Source organism: Phocoena phocoena, chromosome 10, assembly GCF_963924675.1.
Source record: "Phocoena phocoena chromosome 10, mPhoPho1.1, whole genome shotgun sequence".
Lineage (NCBI taxonomy): Eukaryota > Metazoa > Chordata > Mammalia > Artiodactyla > Phocoenidae > Phocoena > Phocoena phocoena.
In genome coordinates, this window is record NC_089228.1 from 73050478 (window position 1) to 73078121 (window position 27644).

Genomic DNA, 27644 nt, shown 5'->3' on the forward strand with positions numbered 1-27644 from the left:
TATGAAGAACACTGTTGCTTCAACTCTTAGAAGTGGGCATTATTCTAGAAAAAGCCTAAGATGGGTAGGTGCCTTTGAGTTATCAAGAGAGTACAAGAGGAGCGGCTCTAAGTACTCCAGCCCGAGTTACTTGAATTAGTTCTGCCCTTCCTAGATTTTGCCTCTTTTCCCTTCTGCACCCTTCTCAAGTGGCCCTCTCCTAACCTAGAGAGTAAGATTCTGACTCCTTCTGAGACAGAGTGAGTTTAGGACTGAGATCTGGATAGGATTAACCCCTCTCCATGCTTACCCTAAACCCACCCGTCTCTCCCCAAAGGGAGGTGGAACTTACTAAGTGAACAGGCCTGAAAATGAGTAATAACTGGCATCTTAAAACTTTCATGTTCTCTAAATTCCTGTAGATAGGCTCCTAGAATGGAGAGGGAGTAGCTCTCTGGAGAAACAAATATATCTCTGAAGCTCACCTGGGTTTACGTTCTGCTAAAGGGCATCTTCTGAGTCTGTCTATGGTTTCCAGGTCAGAAAGATGCATTGAACTTAGGCTTCAGCCTAAAAAGTAGACCTAAGAAGACTGCTCAGGATGGCCTGACCCTGTACACATTTGGTGTGAGATGGAGATAATGATCCTCCATATTAAAGAAAAAAAATACCCTATGGCACAGTGAGGCAAGGTAACTTGTCTAAAATCACAGCAAGGCAAATGGCCGAGGAACATCCAAGGACCTAACTATTCCAAATCTGTGCCCTTTCCACAAGATGAAGAAGGGAGGCCTGTACAACTTCTAAACTTCTAAATTAGTGAAGAAAAATAGCCTCCTCGCACTCAACCTAGGGATTCTGCAGCTCTGCACACAAGGAAACAGGAAAACGAGAGTTCTTAGGAAAAAGGATCAGCAACTTTGCATTATTTTTTAGGAGTGGGAGAATAAGACTCTGAAGCCTCTGTTGAGCCAGGTTATGAATTGCTGACAACAGGGGTATCAAGAGGAAACTGGGGCAGAGATTAGAAATGTAAGGACCAAGCTCCCTGATCCCAAGAGCACCCTCAGCAAGAACATGAGTATTCTTGGGGAGCTCAGTTCCCAGAGGAGCATCGGGAAAGCCAACATAAGGGTATATACAAAACTTCACAATAGAAAGATGCCAAAACCAGACCACTGGTGCCTACTCACTACCCAACCAGGAAGCACTGGGGCACAGACTATATAAGCTAACAAAAGTAGCCCTAACAACTGGGGAAAGAAGGGAGGGAGGGGGAGACAGGCAATAGGGCAGCTGCATTGTTCTAGTTTCCCTGTGGAGTTCAAATGTGTGTGGTTTCAAAACAAAAATCCAGAAAGAAACATGAGATTAATGCATTTATTCCAAGTAATTAATACATTAAAAATAAAGTTAAACTTGTCCAAGCCACTCATAAATCTTTAATCTTTTGAACAAAATGTACAACCCAAAACATCACACTATGGTGGAAATAACTTGGGAAAGGGAGAGGCAGAGGAAGGAATACATATGAGTGTGGGAAGACAGAATGAGTCCAATCCCAAAGCAAGTTTCAGATCTTCTACCTCTTTAGAACAGAAATGGCTGCTAAACAATTTCACACAAAGTGTCAGTGGATCACAATACAGTGAACAAAGGCCATTTCGAAAATAAAACTGACCCAAAAAGCATATCTGCTCCTGGCACTGAGGCATGAATAAGCCTTACCGATTTGTCGTCTTCCAAAAGTGAGCCTGCTAGATTTTCTTCCACGTTTACTGAGGCCATTTCCAAACAGGTTTGTGGATTAGCAGGACCATCTCAAGCAAAGGCAACAGAATGAGGGAAGTGTGGGGGGTTGACATGCCACAAGGAAGTAAACAGTAAACAAAAGAGCTACTCACGCTGCATTTCAAACAATGTTAAGGCAGGCCCATCCAAATGGAAGCCTAAGAGATGAACAATCCTTCCTTCAGCACTAGTTTTCCATTTCAGCAGGTTTTCTTGTGTTTCTCCCAGAGATCCATCAGCTGCCCAAGAAATTGGGTGGGAATACAACACAGCAATTGGAGAAGTCAGCTCTGTCTCCCTCCTCCCCCACATTCCAGAGATGGCAGAGTCAAAGCCAAAATACAATCAAAGCACACTATATGGTGAGCCAGATAGACATTTGATTTTAATGACAAAGTAGAAGAAAATAAATTGGCAAAAATAATAATTAACAGAAAATACTTTTTTACAGATATGTATAGAAATTATGATTGATTTGTCTGGTATCTTAAGGAAAACGGAAAAAAGGAAAGGAGGTAAATTTTTTAGCTTCCACGAACATTTACTCTAAGATGCTGACTGCATCTCTTGATGTAGGTTCCAGATGAGACAGCCAACTAGTCCTGGATCATCTGGGCACCTGATTTCTAGAAGCCAATTTGATTCATCCACAAGTAGCTCTGAATTTGTCTTCTCAGTTGTGAACACTGGATTCTGTGTGGTCCTGGATGTCATCAACTGCAGCTTCTTGTGCAGCTATTTCCTGAGGGACTGTATTGCCTCCAACTACCAGCTCCCTTGTATGGGACCCTGAAGCCATAGATTTTACCATATTCAAAGGGCTGTCATTGTACTCATCTACTTGAGGAATTGCTACCTCCCTGGCGGATGCATTTGGTATCTCTAACTGTAGTGGTCCCATCTCCAGGGAACTACACTCAGCAGGGTCACTTGGCTCAGAGAGAGAACATATCTTCTCTTTTTGAACTCCAGATGTCCGTGTGACAAAGTCAACAAGGTCCGGAAGGCAAGGAGATGGCCCAAGGCCTAAAGGATTAATTGTTTCTGATTCCAATCTGAGTGAACCTTGTTTCTCTAACTGAGAAGTTTCTTCTATTTCCTCAGGCATCATTCCTCCTGCTAACAGGTCAAGGGCCTGGTGTGTTCCCTCTAGGCTCCCCAAGCCAAGGCCAACATTTCCCATAGAAAGTCCAGTTTTCAAAATGTTAGGAGTGATCCTCCCAGTTCCGGGATTAGATGAGTTTTGTTCACCCTCTGCTCCGAAGTTAAGCACCAGGGTTTTGGGAGCATCTAATGGAAACTCAGAAAAGGATGGTATTGGTTCAAAGTCAGTGAGAGTGGAGGGATTACTTCCTATAGGTGACATAGAATTTTCTTCACGTACTTTCTGAGACAGGGCAGTTGCGGATCTATGTGCTGGGTCTACCCGAGTATTGCAGAAATCAACACCTATATCCCCCAGGTTCCCCAGAGCAGCAAGCTCTTCTACTTTTAAGTTTGTAACTTCAAAGTTTTCTAAGGCCTTGCTTTCTATTGTCAGTGTTAGTTCTGGATGGACATCTCGAAGATCCAAGGCTTCTGCTTTGGGTTTCTCTGGGCTCTCCCAGGTCTCTGGCTTCTTGTTCTCATCCCAAACAGTCAGTTCATAGATCATTTTACCCTGAAACTCTTTTGATCGTTCTCTCTTCAGTTTAAGGCTTCTGTACCTAGAGGCTCTAGAAGCTGATCCTGGAGCTGAACTTTCTAGCCACTCCTCACTAGCAGTTGAAACTCCTTGCTCCTGTTCACTATCTTTCAAACACGTATCTGATCTGGCTGGGGACTGAAGGAGCAATTCTGGGGCAGAAATTTTCACAGGTGTATCTTGTGGGTTCTGGAGTAAAGACCTAGCTTCTGACGGAAATGAGTCTATTTTTGCCTTTGTGGAAGAGAGCGCCTGTGCGTTCAATTCAGTCACTACTTTACTTTGAGTTTTACTTCCTATTATCAATTTCTTGGACTGCTTAGCCTTTTTGTCAGTCATTTGCATGTTGGGCTGTTCTACTTCTCCTTCCCACACGTATCTGTTCCCATGGTTCAAATTAGAATCCTCTACACTATTGGGCCCAACATTGGTATCTGTTCCCTCTCCCACTGTCCTCTCAGAGCGCTTTACTCCCCCTTCTTTTGGTTCAGCGCTTGTCTCTACTTCACTTTTTCCACAATCCTTAGATTGGTGGAGCTCTTGGCTTTCCTCATCCTGGTTACTAGATTCCACAAGGTGCGTTTCTAACAGCTTCTGAGATTCCATGGTATGACAGTGTACATGTGAGAGCTCAGGGGCTGGCTTGACACCTGGTGGCCCAGGGTCTCCCAGGTCAAGTTCAATTTTCCCCTCTGGAGATACATCCCTATTAGCATCACTCTGGAAGGAACTAGAAGTCCACATGGCCAAAGTCTCTGTCTTGGGGGTAACAGTTTCATAAGGCCTGTTTTGGCACAACCTTGTCAGAGGCTGTAAGAAGCCATAGCTGCTGCCTCTGCTTTTTGAGTCTACATTTTCTACAACCGACCATTTCCCTAGGGACACCAGAGGTTTTGAAATGGGCTTTTCAGGGCTGCTGACTAAAGGAGCAGAGACCAAATTTCTATCTGGAGGCAACTCCTCTTGGGATGCACTGCTGTTCAAAGTAGAAGTGGAAGAGGTGTCTGAACTTTCAGCTCTATTCTCCCCGTTAGCCAATGGACCACCAGTCAGCTTAGTCTCAGGGGCCCCTTTTCCACCACTACTGTAGAATATGTCATACAGATCCTTAGCATTGGCTGTAGCTAAGCATGAATTTCGCTTTTCCAATTTTTTGGCTTGTTCACTGAACACACTTGAGAGGGGAGGTGGAGGACGCACTAACACAGAGAATAGGGTCTGGTCCCGGTCACTCTCACTCACCCCAGGAGCCGTCTCATCAGAAGGAATGGCAGCTGGCTGTGCTGAGGCCATGATGGCTACCGGTAATACTGGGTTCAAAATGTTAGGACCGAGGAAGCCAGGGCTGACAGTGTGAGATATAGTTGGGTTTGATTTTACTGGAGCCAAAATAGCATTTGCTTGAGCAGGAGATGGGGCAGCTGGATGAGGTATAACTGGGGGTGGTGGAGGTGGCGGTGGAGGTGGCGGTGGTGGAGGTGGTAGCATTTGTTCAGGTACATGTGATGGCTCATTCTTTTCAGCCAGCACCATTTTTTCCTCTGGAGACCCTTTTAGAATCACCTCTTCCCCTCCAAATGCTTTAGAAATGATGTCGGGAGGCAAGAGGAGATCAGCTGAAGACTCTTTAACCACTGGCAGAGGCTTAGCAGTGGTTCCAGAGGACTTGATGGATAGAAAGGTGTTAAGAGGAGCTGGCTTGCTTACTGTGGCTGAACTTGACTTGCGGAGGACTGTGGATGGGATAGGCAGGTTGGGTCGGATCTTAGTCTGGGTTGAAGTTGTCACTACAGGCATCCAAGGGCTAGTATGTGCAACAACAGTTTTCCCAGAGAGTTTGATTTTGATGGGCTTTGCCTTCCCAGCTTCAGCTCTGCCGTCCTCTTTGTCCTTACTATTTTCCACAGTCTCTTCTTTGGGAATACTTGGGGCCACTGAACTTTTTTCCTCCTCTTTTTCTGGCTTCTTCCAGCTGAATTTCCCAAAAGAGGAAGATGTTGGTGGTTCTTTCTTTACTTCTTCTTTTAATTGGAGTTTGATGCTAGCCTTCCTTTTATTTTCAGCCTTTTCAGGGGAGTTCCCACCTTCAGAAACTTGGTCCTCTAATTCCTCAGACACCCTGTCATCCTCCTTTACTTCCTTCATGATCTTTGCCTTTTTTTCTTTCTTCTCTTCCTTTGGTTTCTCACTGAGTTTGCGCTTTAGCTCACTCTGCCGTCGCCGTTCTGTCTCTAGGACCACAGCCAAGCCAGCTTGGCGGTCCAGATTCCGCCGCTCCTCATACAATGGGTTTTCAACCACATATTTCTAGGAAGAGAAAAGATAAAGGCTCAATAACTGGTCAAAATACTATAAGAGAGAAAAGTTGGCCCTACCACTGTTAGAATTCATCTAGTGGAAATCCTCAGAGTCACCTTCCTCAAGGATAAATGGTTCTCTCAGGTCAGCACTGCTTACTAGGATTGAGGAGAACGTCCCAGTGATTATATGGAATTTGAAATATTAATGACTTTTTCTGGCTCTGAGTTTGTTTGACAACATCAAAAGGATTACTGCAGAAAGTAGGAAACTCCATAGGCTACTACAAAGACCAACCTTATATTTCTCATTGTGTTGATAACCCTTCACATGTTGCTCTCCAGAAATTGGATCCCCCAAAAATTCCTCACAGAGCTGGCAGTAATATCCAGTGATGGGAATCAGAAACTCAGAGCCTGGAAGAAGTGGAAGAAAGTCAAGAAAATAAGTCATTTCTACCTAAGATGACAGCAACCAAAGGAAATCCCACTTCCCCTTTGTAGTAAAATGGTTAATGGTATAGAGGACCTTACTCACTTTCAAGTCAGAAGGAGCATTTAGATGAATCCCAGTAGTATGTCTTCCCAACTTAAAGCTTGAACTCAGGACCTCTACCCCTTCTACGTTTTGGGAACACTAACTGGTTAATTCAGGAGTTTTCTGTGCCAGACTCAATTCTGTTGCTGATTCTCCTCAAACTCCAACTAGCACTAAGCATCTTAGGAGATTTAAAAATTATACTCCCAAATAGCCCAGTACTATTGGTATGAGGATCTCTCATGTTAGTATTAATTACTTAAGAATCTATCTTCTACAGATGTAAAGGATGTAGCAGCACTGACTACTTATAAAGGTAAGAAATTAAGAAGTTTAAAGACAAAGAAACTTTCTATTTCTCAACTTAGCCCCTAATAACAACTATTCAAAAATATTTTATAGTTCTTAGTTGAAAAGGCAGTCATATTGCACCTCTGACTGTTCTTTTTTACCTAGATTTCAAATAAATAAGATTTTGGTGCATAAGCCAGTGACGAAGAAAGCCATACTTTGGTCTATATGCTGCCAAAGCAAGCACAAAGAAAGTTATATTTTTCAGTGGAATATGTATGTTTAACATCTGTTAGATTTTTAGCCATATGGGTAGAGATCATTCTTGTCTTATAGCTCTCTTTATTTCTTTAGGAACTAGTTTTGCATATAGAAGGCAATCTTACAGCTTTGTTAGAAGTAATGGTTATGTCTCACTCTATGCTGCTTCCTTGTACCTTAGTTCAGGGATACCTCTTCCCTGACTGAATGTAAGGAAACCACAGAAAAGGCAGGGAGGAAACACACCTTTTGCAGGAACAGTTATCTTGTCAGTGCGCTTTACAGCATCTTGCTTGGCTTCACTCTGGGTCTTTGAAGCCCAAGGTCTGTTGTAGGGATCCAGTGTCTATTTGCAAGAGGCAGAGGTGCTCACACACAGCACTAAAAACTCAATGACCCACTTCTCTCTCTTTTTCTCCCCCACACCAGGGGGACAAGAAGCCCCCAGCTACCCACCCCCACCCACTCTGCCAACTGTTTAAACGGAAATCACCTGTGGAAAAGGTAAACATATGTTAGAGCAAGTACTAGCAATGGATAAAATGAAACAAATAATCAGGTACTCAAGGAATCAAAAGAGGCAGAAGCCTCACTTACACTTGTCATGGTGTTTAGTTACAGGCAGGTCCCCTGGACCGAGCCCTGGGGGTGGTGTCTCCTTTGTTGGTATCTCTTGGCTCTTCAGATTGGGGCTCCTGCCCATATGAGAATGTTTCATTTTCCAGCTTTGTAATGCAGATGGGGGTATAGGAGTTTGAGGGGAAGGAGGGCAAGAATGGAAATAACAGAGGGCAGGATACCTACCTGTGTGTGCTTCTTATTGTGCATATGAGTGAAGAAGTCAAACATGGTCCCACAGATGGTGTTGCAGTCTTTGCACCAGTGATTGCCAGCATCATAATACTCATAGGCAGCAATGGGCTGATCAGACTGCTTAGCAGCTGGCTGGGGGCTCTCGGCAGGCTTGGGGCTCTTAGTGTGGGAATTCTCATTGTTTACCTTTGATTCCTAGAGGGGGAAAAACCTGCACTAAGAAGGAATTCAAAGTAGTCTAGATCTGTCTTCTTTCAGAAAAAGCAAATAGCCTACCACAATAACAGAAATAGGACCATATGACCATATTTCCAGTGCCTAGAGCTGCACAAACTAGGAAAAACCCCATGAGAAATCTTCCTGCAAGGCTCAAACAGAACTAATTAGATTCCATAGTGCCATGTCATCGTGGAGAATAAATCATAATGGCAATATATTTACTTATATATCCTAAAATATCTAGAAGAATACTCAAGATTATGGAAACACTGGTTGCCTCTGGGAAGGGGTAATACAGAACAGGAATGGATAGGAGTCTTTTACCGTATACCCTTTGGTAGATGTTAAATGTGCTACCTATGCAATTAAATACCTTAAATTTATCAACTGTAATGACAACTAGGGAGGGAAGAAAAACCAAAATGGAAAAGGTAACTGACAGATTAAGCAAGTGCAAAAAATAGATGATAGTGAACTCTTATCACAGACACATCCTGATATAGATAACTAGAGAGCAAGGCTGGCATAGACAAAGGGGATAGTCATCTATGTGGGATGACTTAAAAGGATCTGGGTAAAATATTTCTAACTGCCTAAAGTATCACCATTAGAATTTAACACCTTTGAGTTAACACGAATCCTCTTTTAAAACATATCAACTCCCCAACATTAAGTTATCAATAATAAATACTTTAAGGCTTCCCTGGTGGCACAGTGGTTAAGAGTCTGACTGCCAGTACAGGGGACACGGGTTCGAGCCCTGGTCCGGGAGGATCCCACATGCCGCGGAGCAGCTAGGCCCGTGCGCCATAGCTGCTGAGCCTGCGCTCTAGAGCCTGTGAGCCACAACTACTGGGCCTTGTGTGCCGCAACTACTGAAGCCCACACGTCTAGGGCCCGTGCTCGGCAACAAGAGAAGCCACTGCAATGAGAAGCCCACACACCTCAACTAGAGAAGGCCCGCGCATAGCAACAAAGACCCAATGCAGCCAAAAAATAAATATAAAAAATACTTTAATATGAAATCATTTGTCAGCAAGCTGGGAATAAGATAATTCAGGAAATGAGAATTTCCCCAATAACATTGGGGAGTGAGGCACAGACAAAAGGTAAATTTTGGAACACAGAGAAGGTAAGTATGAATGAGGTTCCACAGTAGACAAGATCAGGGAACTGGGAACCCTGAATACTGGCGGGTGGGGAGAGGAAGACAATATGGAGAAAGGGAAACAATTAAGACTTCAAAGATAATCTTCCCCTATTAGAGTCCTATTCAAGAGTCACTAAAGAGATCGTACCCAGCAGGTAAGGGATGGGCACATGCATACACTGCTGGTGAGTACTAACGGGCACCATCTTTCCAGAAGATAACCTAGGAATACATATTACATACCTCAAAATTCTTTATACCCTTGACCCAGTAATTCTACTCCTTGACATTTATCCTTAGGAAATTATGTCAAACTACAGGTGATTTGGTCGGTTAAATAAATTTTGGTATCCGTACAACAACAAAAATAAGGTCGCTAAAAATGATATTATAAAAGTCTATTTATTGACATGGAAAGATGTTCATGATAGACTAGGAAAGTAAGTAACAAAATACATCTGAATAATCAATACAGATATGTAAATAGGCACAGAATGTCAAATGTCACCTTATCCAAAAGACTTTCCCTAACTACTCTTTATCCCTTATCCTGTTTTCTTTTTTTTAGGCACTTGTCATTACCTAACCTGCACTTGTTTACTTATTGACTATATTCTCCCATTTCATTAGAATAAGGACCTTGTCTATATGGTTCCCTGCTATACTTCCCATATCTAGAACAGTGTCTGGCACTTTTTTGGAGATCAAGAAATATTTGTTAAATGAACGAACGGAAGAAGGGAATTTGGAATAATAAACACCAAGGTATTAGTAACAATTGTGTCTAGGTGAACGGAACTGTGGAATTGTGTGTATGTGTTTATTTTTATGAAATGACCTATTCAAGAGAAAGAAAATCTCAAACCAACTATGCATTTTAAAAAGAGGCAGGGCTTCCCTGGTGGCCCAGTGGTTGGGAGTCCGCCTGCCGATGCAGGGGACACGGGTTCGTGCCCCGGTCCAGGAAGATCCCACATGCCACGGAGTGGCTGGGCCCGTGAGCCATGGCCGTTGAGCCTGCGCGTCCAGAGCCTGTGCTCCACAGCGGGAGAGGCCACAGCAGTGAGACGCCCGCATACCGCAAAAAAAAAAAAAAAAAAAAAAAAAAAAAAAAATAATAATAAAATAAAAAGAGGCAAAGAAAGAAGAAATACCAAGGACAGGTAGGAAAAAGAGCTTGTAGAGAGAATATTCCTTACTGCTGAAATGAAAATCCAATTGCAACATATCCTTGTTAGCTTCAGAGAGCATGAAGGCTCACTCAAGTCAAGATGATAGATTATCATGGGGTTGGTGCATAAATGGAACCCCAAACAACGTGTAAGTCAGCTACAAAGGGTCAGAACTTTCAAGCTCTTCTCCCATCAAAGGCCCTGAACTCAGTGATCCTGATATAAGAATACAGTCTTACCTGGTTGAGAAAGAGAACTCTCCCAGGAAGACATGAAAAAATTAGAGCTTGGCTGACAGAGAATACAGAGTATCTTCTTCTCTAACCCCCAACATTAACTGACCATCTACTATGTACTAGATATACCAGATGCCATGGGACACACAATAATAAATAAGTTATATTCTATTATTCTCAAGAAGCTCTCATTTAGTGGAAGACACAGGCATGAGAACTGGCATGATCTTTTTTTTTTGCACTACGCGGGCCTCTCACTGTTGTGGCCTCTCCTGTTGCGGAGCACAGGCTCTGGACATGCAGGCTCAGCGGCCATGGCTCACGGGCCCATCATGTGGGATCTTCCCAGACCGGGGCACGAACCCGTGTCCCCTGCATCTGCAGGGGGACGCTCAACCACTGCGCCACCAGGGAAGCCCCCAGGCATGATCTTAATCATGTTTTCAATAAGACAGAATGAAATAAATCTTATAAAGAAACAAAGTAACATACTACGGGAGTGCTAACAAAGGGCTGACTCAATCTGTATGAATTCAGGAATCTTCACGGAGGTGGCAGTATTCAAGTTGGACCTTAGTGGATGAGTAGGGTTGGGAGACAGGCTAAGAGGATTATTAATGCAAAATTAGAGAGGCACAATAGCATAATGCACATCTGGAAAAGTGCAAGCATTCTAAGGTGGCAGGAGTATAAAGTGTAGTGTCATATTTCTTGAGCACTACCCATTTGTTACGTGCCAGGCACTGAGCTATGTACTGGGGACTATATAGGAGAATGAGACAGATATGGTCCCTGATCCCTTGAACCTTAAAATCTAATTGGGGGACACATGTAATTATATAATTACAACTGCCATAAATGCTAAGAAGGAAAATGTCAGGTATTATGATAGTGTATATCAGGCAAATTTAACAACCTGGAAAATGAAGGAAGGGAGTCAGGGAAATAATTTAATCTGCGATCTGAAGATGAATATGAGTTAGTTAGAAGACAGGATAAGAAGAGTGGGTTTCACATGGTAACCAGAAGGAGGAGAAGACACAAAGACATTAATGATGAAACATTTAAGGAATGAAAATGCCAGTAACGAAATTACAGAGAGCAAAGGAAAAAAGAGGCGTGAAATGAGGCTGAAGAGGTAGGCAAGGAAGTATCTCAATCACCAGCTGAATATGGAGAAAGAATTAAGAGTGTAGCAGCACAAGCAAGAACTGAAGGTGGCTTGAACTTGGATGGCAATAGAGATGATGAGATGAATGGAATTGAGATTTACTTTGGACGGAAAATTGGCAGAATCTGTAATTGACTTGGTGTGTGGAGCAGTTTGGGGGGGGGAAGCACTAAGCATGCTCTTCAGGTTGTTGGCATGAAAACTGTTGGATAGTAGTATCATTCACTGAGATGGGTAACAACAGAGGAAGAAAAGGTTAGAGGGAGGTTGAGCACAATCTTAGTTTACTTTAGGATATATTGATTTTGAGGTATTTATGAGACAATGAAGTGGAAATAGTGAGTAGTCTGTTGGACACTCAGATTTGAACCTTAGAAGAATCACCTGAGCTAGAGTATAAAACTGAAAGTTGTCAGTACGGTATTTCAGCATAGGACTGAATGAAATGACCTAGGGAGAAAGCAGAATTCTAGAGAATTGGGCTAGAACTGAGCCCTGAAGAACTAAAATATTTAAAGATCAGGAGATTAAACAGGAGGAACCAGCATATAGGAGGAAAAGAAATGTGATAGGAGCCAAGGGAAGGAAACATTTTTTTAGGGGACAGTGGTTCCCTATATCAAATACTGATTTGAGAACTGAATTTGAGGCTGTACAACATAGTGGTGACCTTGTTGCTAAACATGAACCTACAAAATGGCATTACAAGTTATGAGAAAACTAGAAGCCAAACTGGAGTGAGTTAAGGAGTAAATGCTAGAACTAGAACATGGAGGGCCCAGGATTCTACTTTGTGGGCAGTGGGGAACTGCGAAAATTCTGAAGGAGAACACCATGATCTGAACTATGCTTTACAAAGATAACTCTAGCAAGACTAAGAACAGATTGGAAAAGGATGCTAAGAAAATGGTTAGTTAGAAGGCTTCTTTAGGAGTCCATGGAAATAAAAGATACAATAAAAATGGAAAAGTTGAGTTGTTACCTTGCTGTTGGAAAAGGAGTTTGAGGATGATAACACTTTTTCTGGACTCCTGGATTTTTCTGCTTTCCCAGTCTTCTCTGTAGACTCCCTACTGTCATTTGAAGACTTCTGAGATTTATCCAAAATGTTAATTCCCAAGATCTGAGCCACTTTGTCCAGTTCAGACTGCTTTTTTTCTGCCTCTTCTGCTTCTTGTCGAAGTTCTGCAATGTCCTTCATAATGTTATCCTGAAGCCGACTCACCTCTACCAGGAGTGGGTCTTTGTGACCATCCTTCTCCCTTCGTTTCTTACGCAGCATTTCCCCTGAGTAGTCAAATGTCAACAGAAAGAAGCACAAGGAGAGTTAACAAGTCATATTTCAGTCATAAGTACTAATTCTCAAGACTTTATGGTTACAAAATCTTTCTCCATAAAACATTCTAAAAGCAGGTGAGACTTGCCTTCCACATGGGCTGGTTTAGTTGAAGCTCCCATGGAGGTAAAGGGATTGAGTGATTACATTATTTCTTATGTAAGGGTTATTAACTAAGGATCTATGGATAGGTTTCAGGGAGGCACTGCATGAATCCCTAAAAGGGTATATACAAGTTTGTGTGCATGTGTGACTATGAATCCTGTGGCTGTCCTCTTCAGAGAACTAAAGAATTACTCAGAGGGCAAAAAACATTCAGTCACATATTTGACTTTATCTGATTTAAGGACCCTTCACCAATACCTCCATTGAGTTTTAGGTTTTGCCTCAAGCTCACCTAATGTTATCTCCTATTCCAAATTGCAGGTCCTCATGAATTAATCCTCACAGGATTAATAACTAAGTTTCTCATTCCTAAACAGCCCGAACCCAAACAGAAGAAATTATATATTCTCCCACTCTCTACTCTTCCATGCTATCACCAAGCTGTAATATAGAAGCCTTGCTATGTTCTTAGTGTGTATGTGAATTCCTAAAAGCATAGATGAAGAGGTGGAATCAATAGAGGCATCATGGAGCACCTTCTTGTGCCAAAAAGGAAGTACTCAAAAAATGGTGGACACAGGAGTCAACTTAAAGGGGGTCTTACTGACCAAATCTGGGGCAATTTGAGCATGAAGATAAATAATAAGAGTAAAATATTATTACCTATTAAGAATCCATGAGTTCATACTGTTATAAATGGACAGATAAATGGGGGAGGAGGTGTGGGTGGAAAGCTCCTCCTCATAGTAGAAAGCCAACTAATTAACGAAGATGGAATGATGAAATTAGAAAATTACTATTTAACAACCATCATAATAATAACTGATTTGGGCAAGGATCATCAATGAATGCTAAAACTAGTGGGCCAAAATTTGAGGAGTAACTGAATATTTACATAGTCTCAAAGTATCTTCCCTATCAGATACTTATTAACTGAAAAGGGTAAAATAGTAACCTTACATTGGAGAAACTTGGCAGACGCCACCTTAACCAAATGATCAAAGTTGACAACACCAGTATGGGACAAATCAACACCTGATATGAACTAAGCATCACTTCTGTGATGTTCCTGCCAAAAATGCATAACCTGAATTTAATCATAAGGACACATCAGACAAACCAAAATTAAAGGACATTCTACAAAATATGTGACCTCTTCTGGAGATTTGGGAACTACTACAGATTAAAGGAGACTAAAAGAACATGACAACTGAATGCAATGTGTAATCTTTCATTTTCTTTTGCTTCAGGACATCATTGGGACAACTGATGAAATATGAGTAAGATCAGTAGACTAGTATATTACTGTTAATTTTCTAATTTTGATAAGCATACTGTGGTTATCCAAGGGAATTCTTTGTTGTTAGAAGACACACACTTAAGTGTTTAGGAGTAAAGGAATACATATCTACAACTTACTCTTAAACAGTTCAGGAAAAATTATATACACATATGCACAAACACAATTGAGAGAGAAAAATGGATAGGGCAAATATAGTAAAATGCTAATAATCATGGAACCTGAGAATTCTTTACACTATTAATGCAACTTTTCTATAAGTCTAATTATATCAAAAATTGTTTGAAAGTGAAGCTTCAGTGTCAATGAACCTGTCTGAGAATCCCCAAAGCTCTCCATTTGGGTCTCCTACTAAAGTTACAAAAGGCAGTCATGCAAAGAAGTGTCTGATACCTTGTTGTTTATGAAGCCGCTCCAACTCGGTCCTGAGATAGTACATCTTCTTCTGGCGAGCTTCCCGGTCACTCTTCAGCTTTTCCCTCTCTTCAATAACCTGCAAAGTACAAAATGGTAAGAGATCCTTTAGCCTCCAACATCCCTTTTCTATTGTTCTTTTCCATAAACCTTCACACTAGATAATATCTGAATGCAAGAATCCAAATGCCTGCACACAGAGGCTCTGACTTTATAGTGAAGGTGATATTTCGTTCCAATCCAAGTGCCGGAATAGAATTATCCTTTCCAGAACTGTACTGACTGGAAAGTACTTTTTTCATACAGGAAGCACTACACTATTAGATAGTAGTTCTGAGCCCAGAAGGAGCCATCAAGAAGGGAACGAATATGTGTTACCGGATGAAGCACGGTGTTAGCTGCATTACATATATCTTCTTATTTAGTCATGATATTATCTGTTTCACGGCAAGAAAATTGAGGTTGCAAAAGACTAAGTAACATACCAAAAGATCACATAGTAAGATGATTTAAAATCCAGATACGCATGCCCTAAAGCCCTTATCTTTCAACTGTATTACTATCACCTAATGGAAAAACAAATATGGCTTGTCTATATAAGGAGCTCATGTGAAAAATCTGTGTATTGTCAGCCCTGACTTAAGTACTAGGTTTTTAAACGTAAAGGGAAAGCACTAGTCTCCAGACAGTGTCTCTGCAGTCTTAGGTTTTGTTGTATGGAACACATCTTCCTATTTACCAAAAGACTTAAAAAAAAAACCCAAAAGACTGAGGTTCAGGGCACCCAAGTACCATGGAAAATTAAGAGGTGTTTTTTGTCTTCTCAAGGATTAGCTAAATTTCTGTTCAACTGGAAAAAAAATGAGATTAGGCCTACAATTTTGCCTTTTCTACTTTTCTCCTCAGGTCTTAATTATTTTATTAGCAAACCAAATTTACACATATTACAATTTTATCATCCTTAGGTCACCTTGTTTAACAAAATGAGTTTTTAGTTATTAAGGACCTGTAAAATTAACAGTACATATTGATTTTTCTATTCAAAATTCTTCTATTCTGTATTCCTCATCCCTACATAATTTTTACCTACTGCTCTAAAGCATCTAGAATTATTATATCTTTACCCCAGCCATGCTCCCTTTCTATAGCCTGGGAACCCGATGAACAGCATAAAAACTACTTTTGACACTATAAAAACTACTTTTAAAAAAAAGTATCAAAAAATATTATTATTCCTGGACTCTAAGTTAAACCAGAATAAGCAAAGCTTACTTCTTCGTTTAATTACCAAGCAACTAGTTATTAGTTTTTAAACCCCATAATCACTACAGGAAAAAGATCCAAAACTCACTGGGATGAAACATAGATTTCCTGATTTCTCTTTCACCCAGCCCAATTTTGGTTCCTCTCTCCCTGATGAGGTCGTATTAAAGACTTCAAGGTTCCCAGCTCCTACCCATAGGGTCCTAAAGCTGATAATTCAGATAGAGAAATAAACTTAAAAAAGAAGTCTAGCAATCACAGTGGGACCTACGGCCAAACTTTAGTCCAAATGAGAAAACATAAAAGAAAAAATTACGGTAAGACAGCAGTCTCTAAAGACTGCCTTGGGCCTTGCAAATTTTCAGCTCCCTCTAAAAGATAAAAATTTATGTTAAAATAGAAGATTCAGGCACAGGATGCCCAAAGCTAATATTCACCTTCTGTTTCTGGGAAGCCCGGTTCTTCTCATCAGAGATCTTCTCCGGATTATATCTTATGAGCGATGGGATGGACACATGGACAGGCACTTGGGCAGGAGGAACTGAGCCCAGCACTGACTCCTCCTGCTTGGGCTCATCAGGAGTCACAGTGGGGATCACACGGAGATTGGGACGGCTACGGGTAGCTTGTTTGGTAACTGGCATTATCCTGTGTGGTTCAGGTAGAGGGTGGTTTGAAGGTTGGGAGGCAGGGTACATGGGCCACCTTGAGGCTGCATATGCCATGTAGTGCCTATAGGCATCAAAGGAAGCAGGGGGAATGGCAGGTCCCTGGTAGTTTGGAGGTATCCGAGCTGCAGCAAACTGAGAGGCCCTTGGCATATGAAACTGAGATAAAGAAGCAGGGTGTGGAAGTCTAATTGGGGCAGATGGGGCTGATGGCAACATGCACCTGACTGCAACAGATGACTGAAACCCACTGCCAACCACCTCAGGTCCTGCAATATGACCCATTGGATGGTCAGACTTTAGGAACGGGGGGCTGTTTTTTGTGAGCAGGTAAGGATCCACAGGGGAGACTGGGTGTGGATGGGATACCTCTGGGGAGTGGGTATTGCTATGGTGTGCCTCTCCACTCTCCAGTCTGTGAGGATCTGCAGAGCGCCGATCAGCTGAGAAACGGCGGTCAACTGAGGAACAGCGGTCTGCTGAAAAGTGCCGGTCAACAGAGGAACGGCGGTCAGCAGAGGAACGTGATGGCTTCTTGCCATGAAGTCGTTCCTGGGTGCGTGCAGCCAGTTTGCTAATCTCTGCTACTCCAATATCCAGCCCTATGGTCTTGAGCAAGTCATGAATCTTTGCATATTCTGGACTGGTCTCTTCTATTGATTCTAGCTTTACAGCTGGAGCTGAAGAGGGTAGGGAGCTTCCCTCCTGCCTCATAACTTCACTTTCAGAGCCTCCAAGGGGCTTTGGTGGAGATTCTGCCTTTAAATCCTCTTCTTCATCCCCGTAGAGAAATTTCTCCTCATCCTCAATGTCAGGGAAGCTACGTCGCCTCTTTTCCTGTGTACTGGTAGAATCTGCTAACATGCTCAGAATGCAGGAGAAACCACTGCCATCCTGGCTAGCTCTCTCATGAGGAAGCAAGAAGTCTGTGTGTCGCTCTGGTCCCTCAGCCTTCATATCCAATTTTTCCTTGTGGCACAGAAAACTTCCAAACTGCTCTCTGAGGGGACTGCTGTCTTTGGGTATCCCAGAGAGGGGGCCCCATTGGTAGAGGTTGCCCTGAGATTCCTTCAGGGTAGTCTCTACCACAGTTCCCTTGTTGTTTTCAACCTCTGAGGCAAAAGCAGCAATAGCACCACTTAGTGGAAGAGATGAGTGTCCAGAGTAAAGGGAGTGATCCTGGCTGGAGCTGGTACTGCTGGAAAAACTCTCAAGCTGCAAAGACAAACATAACTGAATTAGCCTCTATGTAGAATCTCAGAAAACTAGTAATTGAGATAAATACATAAATACTTTGCTCCTCTTGAATTAATAGGGAAAAGATAAATGTGGATGAAAGGGAGGTCCTTAGCCAGGTTCAAGATTTGGGTTCCCGTTTCTCCAGATGGTTCTGCTGTAGCAGGGGGAAACAGAAAAGAAGGCAGATTGAGTCTTCATTTTTGCCCATTTGTTGTAGTCTTTATCAAGGAATTTGAATTCAAAAGGACTTTAGAGATGCCCTAGCTTACTTGCTTTCTTTTTTATGGATCCCTGAAAGAAAAAAACATAAAAGCAGAGCTACTTTGGTTGAAGTAAGGTCAGGAAACTCTGTTAATCCTAACCGATCGCCTTCCCTTACTTCCCTAAGTGCCCTCAGGCACTTCTTCAGAAACATTTAGCTCCTAAAAGGACAGGTAAAAACAAGTGCTCATGCCTGACCATCTTTTCATAAGTGAGAAAAAAATATCAAGGTCCAGAATGGTTAGGTGACTTATTTAAAAATCACACAGCAAGTTGGTGGTAGAGACGGGTCCAGAATCAGAATCATCTGATTTCTGGTCTACTGTCCTACCACTCATACATTTTTTCTTCTCTTTAAAGAGAGATGAGGAAAATTCAGATCAGCTCCTCCCTTTGCTCTTCAAGCTTCATTTCCAAGAAACCCATATTCAAAGATCCTAAAGGACTATCCAATTTAGAGGCAGAAAAAAAAAACTTTAATACTCTCCAAAATGTCTGTTTAGAAAGCCTAATACATGACAGTAGAAGCCCTCTATTGTTGCATTATGAAGCCTACAGTTTCCTTTGGAGAGTCCTGGAAGGTACGGCTCATAGGCATAACAATGTTGGTCCAACACATATTCCAAAGATACCTTAGGGACACAGCCCCCAGGAAAGTAACTAGGCTTTAAAATATTACAGGGACTAGCAAGAGACCCTAGAAGAAATGCAGCATAGACCTGCATGGAAGGCTCCATGTCCACCTCAATCCGCTTTTTCAGAATTGACTTCTTGGGCATCACAGATACTTCCTCTGGCCGATGTAAAGAATATCCTGGCTCCGATGCTGTTAGGACACCTGACAATCCAGGGATGGGACAGCCAGTGCCACCACCATCAACTCCCACCAGTTCCTGACTCAAGCTCCTACTTCGCTCCTCCTCTTCCTCTCGTTTTCGCCTGGCAAGGTCCAGCTCTCGAAACTCAGGGTCTAAAAACCTAGGACTCGGGCTCCGTCTACGCTGTCGATAGTTGCGGGCCCCCGATGTAAAACTTGTGTGATCACCTCCCATGCTGTGTATCTTCTCTGTGTCATCATAACGGGGCCGTTTGGCCTCCCGGCTCCTTTCCTCAGGTCGTATAGAGTAGGAGCCTTTGAGTTTGTCTCTATTCCGTTCTGTTCCCCGCAACAGCTCATCATGACAACTGACATGGGGACTATAATCAGACCGATGCAGGAAAGTTTCTCTTGCTCGGTAGTCCTCGTCAAGTTGTCCCAAGAAGGGACTGAGAGGTGCCTCCTCCCGGGAAATATATCGTTCAAGACCTCGAGAGCACTGGGAACTTCGAGTGAAGACAGAATCATCAGTCAGGTCATCCCTGAGAAAAGAGACAAGCATCACTGAATATAATGGACTTGGAAAGAGCAAGACCAGACAAGGCTAAGAGACTGACATCTGGCAAGGGGGCTGTAGAATGCTTAGAACAAAAGACAATAATCATGAAGTTCAAGAACAAATCTATGCATATACATGGAATACTTCTTCTCCCTTTCCCCAGGGCACAAGCAGCTGGAGCCTCTAACCAAAGATACTACTAATGTATCTAGACAGAATTCTTAGGCTAATCTCTCTGATTAGACTTTGGGGATGCATAGTATCATGCTAGGGTCTGGGAGATGCAAAAACACCACTACCAGACTACAAAGAGACATGGGTTACCCAACTTCACACTAGCTAAATTCTAGCTCTTTGCTACTAAAACTGTGGTCTGAATCAGCAACATCAGTATTACCCAGGAAGTTTTTAGAAATGCAGGTTCTCAGGTTCCACTCAGGCCTACTGAAGCAGAATCTGCATTTTAACAAGCCCTCCAGGTGATCTGTACGCACTTTAAAATTTGAGAAACACCAGTTCAGATCCATGATTTTCAAGCTGTGTTCCACAGAGATTCTGAAGAGTGCTCAGGAGCTGCCTAAAGGAAGGAGGTTAAGAGCCTGCATGGCTCTGGGCCTTCCACCTCACTGAAATCATACTGGTCCCAACTTTATCTGTTTATACAATAAAATTCTATATAATATTTCCTTTGGGAAAAAAGTTTCACTGTGGGGAAAAAATTTTTTTAACCATTGATCTATCCAATTGGCATGATTTTCTCATAAGTTTTAGAAGGTTCTCCAATGCTTTGTTTTGCTGGCTCATATATTAAAAACCAAAAAACTCCCTCACAGCCTGTTTGTTACCCTCTTTCCTGCCTTGCCTGGATATCCACAAGCACTCTGCTAATCTTTGGCCCAGAAAGAGTATGTGATGGTTTATCTCACTATATATTTTTATTTTATAGAAATAAAAAGGTCTTAGACTTTCATGGCATGAAGGTAAAAATACAGGATTGGACTTCTGTCCTTTTAGCGCAGATCTCTATATCACACACAACATCCTAATCTTTTTGGGCACTATGGTCAGAGTTTCTATTGCCCCCTAAAAGCTTCTGACTTAAATCACAGAAATAAAGATCCCCTAGTACTTTAAGCATACCACTTTGAAAAACTTACATGTCACTCACACTTCAGAGTGAATTACTGTTCAGAGGATGGTAATTATTGCTGTCTTCTACATGCTAGCAGCTACTTCTGTTTTTTTGTGAGTTTTGAGAAATGACTTTTCTTTTTTTTATAGCTGTTTTCCTATTTCTGGGACTAAGTAGAACATCAAAGAGTTGCTTTTTCTCATTCACCAGCCCAGCCTTTGTTCAGTTTTAGACCTGGGTAACAGCTATAAATAACTTTATGAAAGACTATAAAGGATAAACTTTATCACCTCCTCTATAAGCATGCCACATATGGGAACTGAGGTTCCTGTTATTCACCTCCTCCCTAAGAATTTGGGGAATTCTGAGGTCCCAATGTACTATGAAATAATAGGAAAGAATGAGAATGACCAAGGATGATCTCTGAAATCGAACGTAACTAGAGTAAAACATTTTACTCTGTAGGTTTGTCAGCCATGAAGACATCTATTTCCAGGGAGGAACATCCATGAGTTGAGTCACTGCACTGCCAAAACACCATCTACCATACATAGTCTCTGATCACATTAGTGTAGAGGAAAATCACAGGCTCCACGGGTAGTGGAAAGTTCATCCATGCTCCCACATTCTTCTCCTCACCAGAACTATTACATGTCTCCACCAAGCAACATACTAGCCCAAGATCTAATCCAACATTAAATATCAAGAAGCTAGAAATAATGAAATGGCTCTCAGAAAGACTCACTTTAAACTTGCAATCTCCAGCAAAAGGAGGCAAAAAACAATCAAAGAAGGAATAGAAACAGTGAAAAGAATGAGCTATCATGTAAATACAGGCAGAAATCAGGTTGATTAGAAGCTCACGTCCTCCTTCCCCAGTTCTCCCAAAGGATAAGAGAGAGAATTGGCTGCAATAAAAGTAAGTCCTAAAAAGGGCCCCGATCCCCTGCAGCTCAGAATAGTCCACTGACAAACTCTCTCTGAAAGCTTTGGTTAAGTCCAACTCTTTTCTAAAATAAAATCTACTTAAAAAATTGACTGTTCAATGTAGGGATGGGTACATGGAGGCTCAGTGTACTATTCTACTTTTTCTGTGTTTACAAATTCCATTAAAGAAATGAAAAAAACATATAATATACATCCACATAAGTTTGTACACCAATGTTCATAGAAGCATTATTCATAATAGCTAAAAAGCAGAAACAACTAAAATGTTATCCATCCATCACTGATGAATAAACAAAACACATACAATGAAATTATTATCAGCAATAAAAAAGGAACGGCGCACTGTTGTATGAAAAAACGTGAATGAATCTTGAAAACATACGTTAAGCGAAGGAAGCCAGTCACCAAAGGACCACACGTTGCATGATTCTATTTCTATGAAATGGCCAGAATAGGTAAATCTATAGAGATACAAAGTGGATTAGTAATAGGCTTGGGGCGGGCGGTGAGACTAATAGCTAAGGATAAGGTAATAAAAATAAAATTGATCACAGTGGTAGATGTACAACTCTATGAATATACTAAAAGTCACTGAACTGTACACTCTAAATGAGTGAATTGTATGGTACGTGAATTATGGCTAAATAAAGCTGCTTAAAATGTATATAAGGAAAAAAAAAGGTCCTCCAGAACCCAAATTTCCCATTATTTTCCTCTGCTGAATCTCCAAAATGCCTGAAGAAAGTTGTTTGCTTCTGTCTGTTCCCTAAGGCAAATCAGAGGGAAAAAATTCTACTCCCTCAACCTACGTCAGGGCAAGGAGGAGTTAGGAGATGAGAATTCCATGAATGGAACGTATAATGTGCGTAGTACTTTGATAAACAAGGGAAATCAACCTCACATCCACAAGTTTTTAGAAGCTAAGAGTCTTCATACAACATGTTCACGTTCCCTTTTCAGAGTAAGTTACAATCGTACACACAGAGCTGCCATGGTGAGGAGACTGACAACCCTTGATTTGGCTATAACCCAAACCAGGTATTAAAATTTAACAAATTCAATATGGGAAGAGAAAGGATAGAGGGTCTCAGGAAAAAAATAAACACACACCTACATACAAAGGATGGAAATGGCTAATTTCATTAACTGAACAGTGGGCTCACAGTCAAGAAGACATCTTGAGAGTGCCAACATTCCTATGGCCTGGTTTTAGCCGACAGTTATTATCCACACAAACTGTATTGAGCAAGAGTGCTGGGGGCAAAAAGTCTAAAGAATGGCCTGGGACCTCCTTTTAGAGTCTTAATCTCACTTTCTCTAAAATAAATTTGTCTCTCTGAAACAGTATTCGTGAAAGAAGATTACAACCTCAAACATCCTAAGAGGAAATTTTTAATTTTTATAACTTAAACAGACAATTGGCTATCTGAAGCACACATGCATAACAAAGTTTATGGAAAAGTGAGGTGATACCCCAGAACTAACAAGAGGAAATGCTAAAGTTACCTCAAAATCTCAGCAAGGAAGGAAGAGAATCACACCATGCACCACCTACTCAATCATCTCCCAAAATAGAAGCAGCCAGAAATGCAAGAGCTGTTGCCTCAATTAGTAGTTACACACCTTGAAACGCAGAAGTTTCACCGTTACGTGACTGTCCCGCTTTGCTTCACTACATTGAATAGCCACTGAAGCTTTGAAGTAAATATTACCAAAGGGCAGCAGTGGTGCTCAGATTTCCTGCCCAGCTGTCCCCAACCTGCCTGCCTATACTCTGTGCACCACTGCATGGACAATCTCAGTTTGAAAGAACATTATATTGATTTATTGCTACTGCTGAACACTTGTGAAAACTCCTAGTGTACTGGGCAGAGACCATTAATAGACATGGTTCTCAGCTCTCAGAAAGAGTGCCTTCCCTGTACTCCCATCCTTACTCTTTTATGAGGTGAAAAACACCTAATGTGATTATTTACTTCCCAGATATACCTAAGTTCCTAGTACCTGAGATCTATATTTAATACTATGGAGTATTAAATGCCCTTCCTCAGCCCTCAGTGGTTGTAAAGTAATAACTAAAATTAAACATTTTAGGGACTTCCCTGGAGGTCCAGTGGTTAAGACTCTGCGTTTCCAATGCAAGGGGCACGGGTTCGATCCTTGGTCAGGGAAACTAAGATCCCACATACCACACGACGCAGCCAAGAAAATATAAAAAAGAAAACACACATTTAAAAAGATCTCTCACTTTCTATTAATGTGTATATGTTTCATATATATATCATGAATTTAGCTAAACCTTTTCTTTTTCATTAATTAATTAATTTTTGGCTGCGTTGGGTCTTTGTTGCTACGTGCGGGTTTTCTCCGGTTGCGTCGAGCGGGGGCTACTCTTTGTCGCGGTGTGCAGGCTTCTCATTGCAGTGGCTTCTCTTGTTGCGGAGTCTGTGCTCTAGGTGCACAGACTTCAGCAGTTGCAGCACGTGGGCTCAGCAGTTGTGGCTTGCGGGCTCTAGAGCACAGGCTCAGTCATTGTGGCGCACGGGCTTAGTTGCTATGCAGCATGTGGAATCTTCCTGGACCAGGGCTCGAATCCGTGTCCCCTGCATTGGTAGGCGGATTCTTAACCACTGCACCACCAGGGAAGTCCTACATAATTCTTTCAGAGTCTACCCCATTGAGAAAGCCTTTTCTAATGTTATACTTTGTACTGGATGCAGAGTATAACTTCAGTGCTGTCGCCACCCTTTCAAATACATCATTCAGAAAACAGCAACATTTCTAACTTCAAGCACTACTATGGTGTGCCCTGTCTCCGATGAAGCCTACCTGTCCACATCCTCCAGATTATCCGCTGGTGACCCCAGTCGATCACTAAGCCGCCGCCGTTCTGGTATGCCAACACAGAAGTGGTCATTGCCAACAGTGATCCTTAAGCTCTGTTCCAAAGAAGAGTCAGAACGCAGACCAGGAGAGCGTCTCTACAAAAGTAAAAAATAACACAATAAATAGTCAATAAGGTCAAGATATCTCTACATTCAAAAATGTTCTCCTCCCTAGTCACAAAGTTGTGGTCCTACAAGGTGTGAAATGGCTACGGTAAGATTCTACTCCAAAAATAAAGGACTTTAAAAAAAATTATCATTTTTCTTAGATGAAAGTCCATGCTTCCAACCCTCCTAATCAGTGACCTCTTATTCTTTAATTTCCTGGTACCAGGCATGGGGCTAGAGGAGTGAATTAAGCCTGCTGCCAGAACCTATACATTTCCAGTAAAGGGGGCAAGCCAAAAACAGGTTTTAAAAAAAAATAAAGTACTTCTGATAGCACTATAAAGTCATTAAAACACAATAACATGAAAGAGATTGGGGAAAAGGAGCTATTTCAGATAAGCTGGTTAGAGGAGGCTTTCTCAGGTGATACTACTTAATTTGAAGCCTGAATGATGAGATGTCAGCCTTGCAAAGAACAGATGGAAGATGTTTCAGGCAAAAAGAACATGCTCTGTAATGAGCTTAGCATGTTTTGGGCAACAGAAAGGTGGCCAGTGTGACTGCAGCAAAGTGATAGGAGAAGATAGTCAGAAGTCACAGTTAGGGAACTTGGATTTTTATTCCTAGTTTAACAAGCCACAGAAGGGTTTCAAGCAGGGGAGTGATATGATCTAACCACATTACTTCCTCCAGATGCTCACATTGTTCATAACCCTCATCTTCTTCAGGTCTTTATTAAAAAGTCACCTTCCCAGAAGGCCTTCTCTGGCTACTCTATCAAAAATTATAACTCCCCTGTTTTCTTTCTCTCTTAGCACTTAATCATATTTAACATGCCAAGACTTTTTACTTCTCTATCTTATTTATTATCTGACTCCTGCTGTTACAATGTAAGTTCTATGAGGGCAGGGGTTTTTGACAGGTTTGTTCAGTATTGTATCCCCAGTGCCAAGAACAGCATGGTAAATGTTCAATAAATACTTCTCAAATGTATAAAATGAAGGTCTTTAAAAATCATTTTGATTGCTGGGTACAGAAAAAACTGGATGGTAACAAGAGTGTAAAGGAGCCTAATGTAATAACCTGGGCAAGAGGTAATAGGGTTTAGACTAGAGTGATGGCAGCAGGACAGTTTGGAGGATGTATTTTGGAGGTACAGCTGACAGGTTAGACAGATGAAGTTATTCTTACAGATTGGGAGAAGGGAGACGATCACTGTTTCTGGCTGAGCAATGGGTGATGTCATTTACTGAGACAGAAAAGACTGGAGCAAATAGGTTTTGCGTTGGAGAAGAAAGGGGAGGTTATACAAACTAGTAGTTTTCTGTCTTCCTTACTTTCTCTGTAGTGACTAACATTCAGACTATACATGCTCAGCTATGAAAATCTTAACACAGTGACAAGTCAACTCATCTATGACCAGAGTACCCAGATACTGTTAGCCACTCAGTAAGACAGAAACTTTGTCACGGGGTGGGTTTTTTTTGGTTTGTTTTTTAAAGATTGGTGAACTGATAATAAAAACAAATTCCAAAACACCAGATTCTGCCAGGAGGCTCTACTAGCAAGGTGGTTATGGTGAGAAGTCAATATTACGTCTAAACTAAACTTCTTAATCTCATGCTCTGTCCCTTTAGCAGGGAAACATAACAGTTAAAATCAGGGTGTTGGGAACCTGGCAGAGATGAACTGAATCACACTCCACCACTTCTTAGCTGCGTGGCCTTGATCAAGTTACTTAAACCTCTCTGTGTTCCTCAGTTGTTAGATGCGAACCCTCACCTCAAACGGTCGTTAATGTTCAAAGAGAACGTGTAAAGTGAAGGGCTAAGCATCATTCCTGCCACATAACTAGGTAAGTGGCAGCAGCTATTACAATAACTGTGGGTACCCACACTTCGATTTCGGAGACACAGCTCTAACTTAGAGAGCTAACAGTTTACACTCTCGGTGTCTACCCTGGAACTGTGTAAGCTACCCTAACTCGCCACAAAGACATTTCAGCCATTCCAAGATCCAGGGCGCAGCTCAGGTCTAGGGGGATACAAAACCACGGAACTCTGACGACACCAACTATTGAAAAAGTATCAGGCACACGGCTTGGAGGAGATTCCCCTTGCCCCGGCAAACTTTTCCACACCTCACCCAGAGTGAGAGAATTAACCTATTGCCAGGAAATGCAGCACTGCCTCCCGACCCGGCGCCCGGGCGCGTCCCGAGTCCGTTATTGTGCAAATGAAGCTCCAGGGGCTGACCGGGAACCTCCTGGTTTGGGCGTCGCTGAGGAGGCCGGGGGAGATGGATGGCCTTCGATGTGGGGACCCCGGCCTGGAGGCCTCGGGTCGCCCGGGCTGAGGGCGTTTCTGGAAGCGGGAACCCCGGGCGAGAGGACTGCAGTAGGAAGGGAGTCCGGGTCGAGGGGGTGGGATTACCCGGCTGCCGCTGTCGCCTGGATGGTCTCCGCGGCCGTCCCGGGCGAAATCGGCGCGAGACTCCCCCCGGCTGCTTCCTCGGAAACCGGCCGAGCCTGGCGGGAAGAGTCGTCGGCCCCGCGGCGGCGGCGGAGACGGGGAGCCGCGACGGGCCCGCGGCGGGGACGGGGAGAGGCGACGACCCCGCGGCGGGGACGGCGAGGCCCGGCGGCCGCGGGGCGGAGACGGGGAGCCGCGGCGACCCCGCGGAGGGGACGGCGAGGCCCGGCGGCCGCGGTGCCCTGAGGGCGAGCGGGGTCGGCGAGCCGGCGTCCGCGACGAGGAGGAGCCGGAGGACGGCGGCGAGGTGCGGCGAGACGGGCCTGAAGAGGAGCCGGAGCTGCGGCCGGTGCGCGGGCCGCCCCCGCTGCTCTCTTTAGGCCGGTGCGAAGAGACGGAGGAGCGGGCGCCGCTGCGGTACATGGCTCCGGCAGCCGCGGCCACGGCGGCAGCTCCGACCGGGGGCGCCCTGGACGCGGGCCCCCAGCGCGCCGCCGCAGCTGCAGCCCGGGCCGCCACGGCCGCCGCGCACCGCC

The 27644-nt window shown here is 42.9% G+C and overlaps 1 protein-coding gene across 1 annotated transcript; it reads right to left on the reverse strand.

The window, feature by feature from the left end:
* Positions 1 to 2443: 2443 nt before the first annotated feature.
* On the reverse strand, positions 2444 to 27531 carry ZNF318 (zinc finger protein 318). Its single transcript, XM_065886247.1, has 10 exons — positions 27070 to 27531; positions 24474 to 24625; positions 18908 to 19547; positions 16458 to 17903; positions 14737 to 14836; positions 12585 to 12889; positions 7646 to 7849; positions 7088 to 7187; positions 6050 to 6168; positions 2444 to 5761 (listed from the first exon to the last, which is right to left on the reverse strand). Exons 1-10 carry the CDS (start codon positions 27529 to 27531, stop codon positions 2444 to 2446), a joined length of 6846 nt encoding a protein of 2281 aa, XP_065742319.1.
* Between the last annotated feature and the right edge of the window lie 113 nt (positions 27532 to 27644).

Bases quoted from the DNA above. Each gene is read 5' to 3' on its own strand.
- ZNF318 (XM_065886247.1), bottom strand. From the start codon at position 27,531: ATGTACCGCAGCGGCGCCCGCTCCTCCGTCTCTTCGCACCGGCCTAAA. The intron at 14,837-16,457 runs GTGAATATTAGC...TGTACTTTGCAG, and splicing joins GGGCTTCCCAGAAACAGAAG to GTTATTGAAGAGAGGGAAAA. The intron at 7,850-12,584 runs GTAACAACTCAA...TTCCCCCTCTAG, and splicing joins ACTCCTTTTCCAACAGCAAG to GAATCAAAGGTAAACAATGA.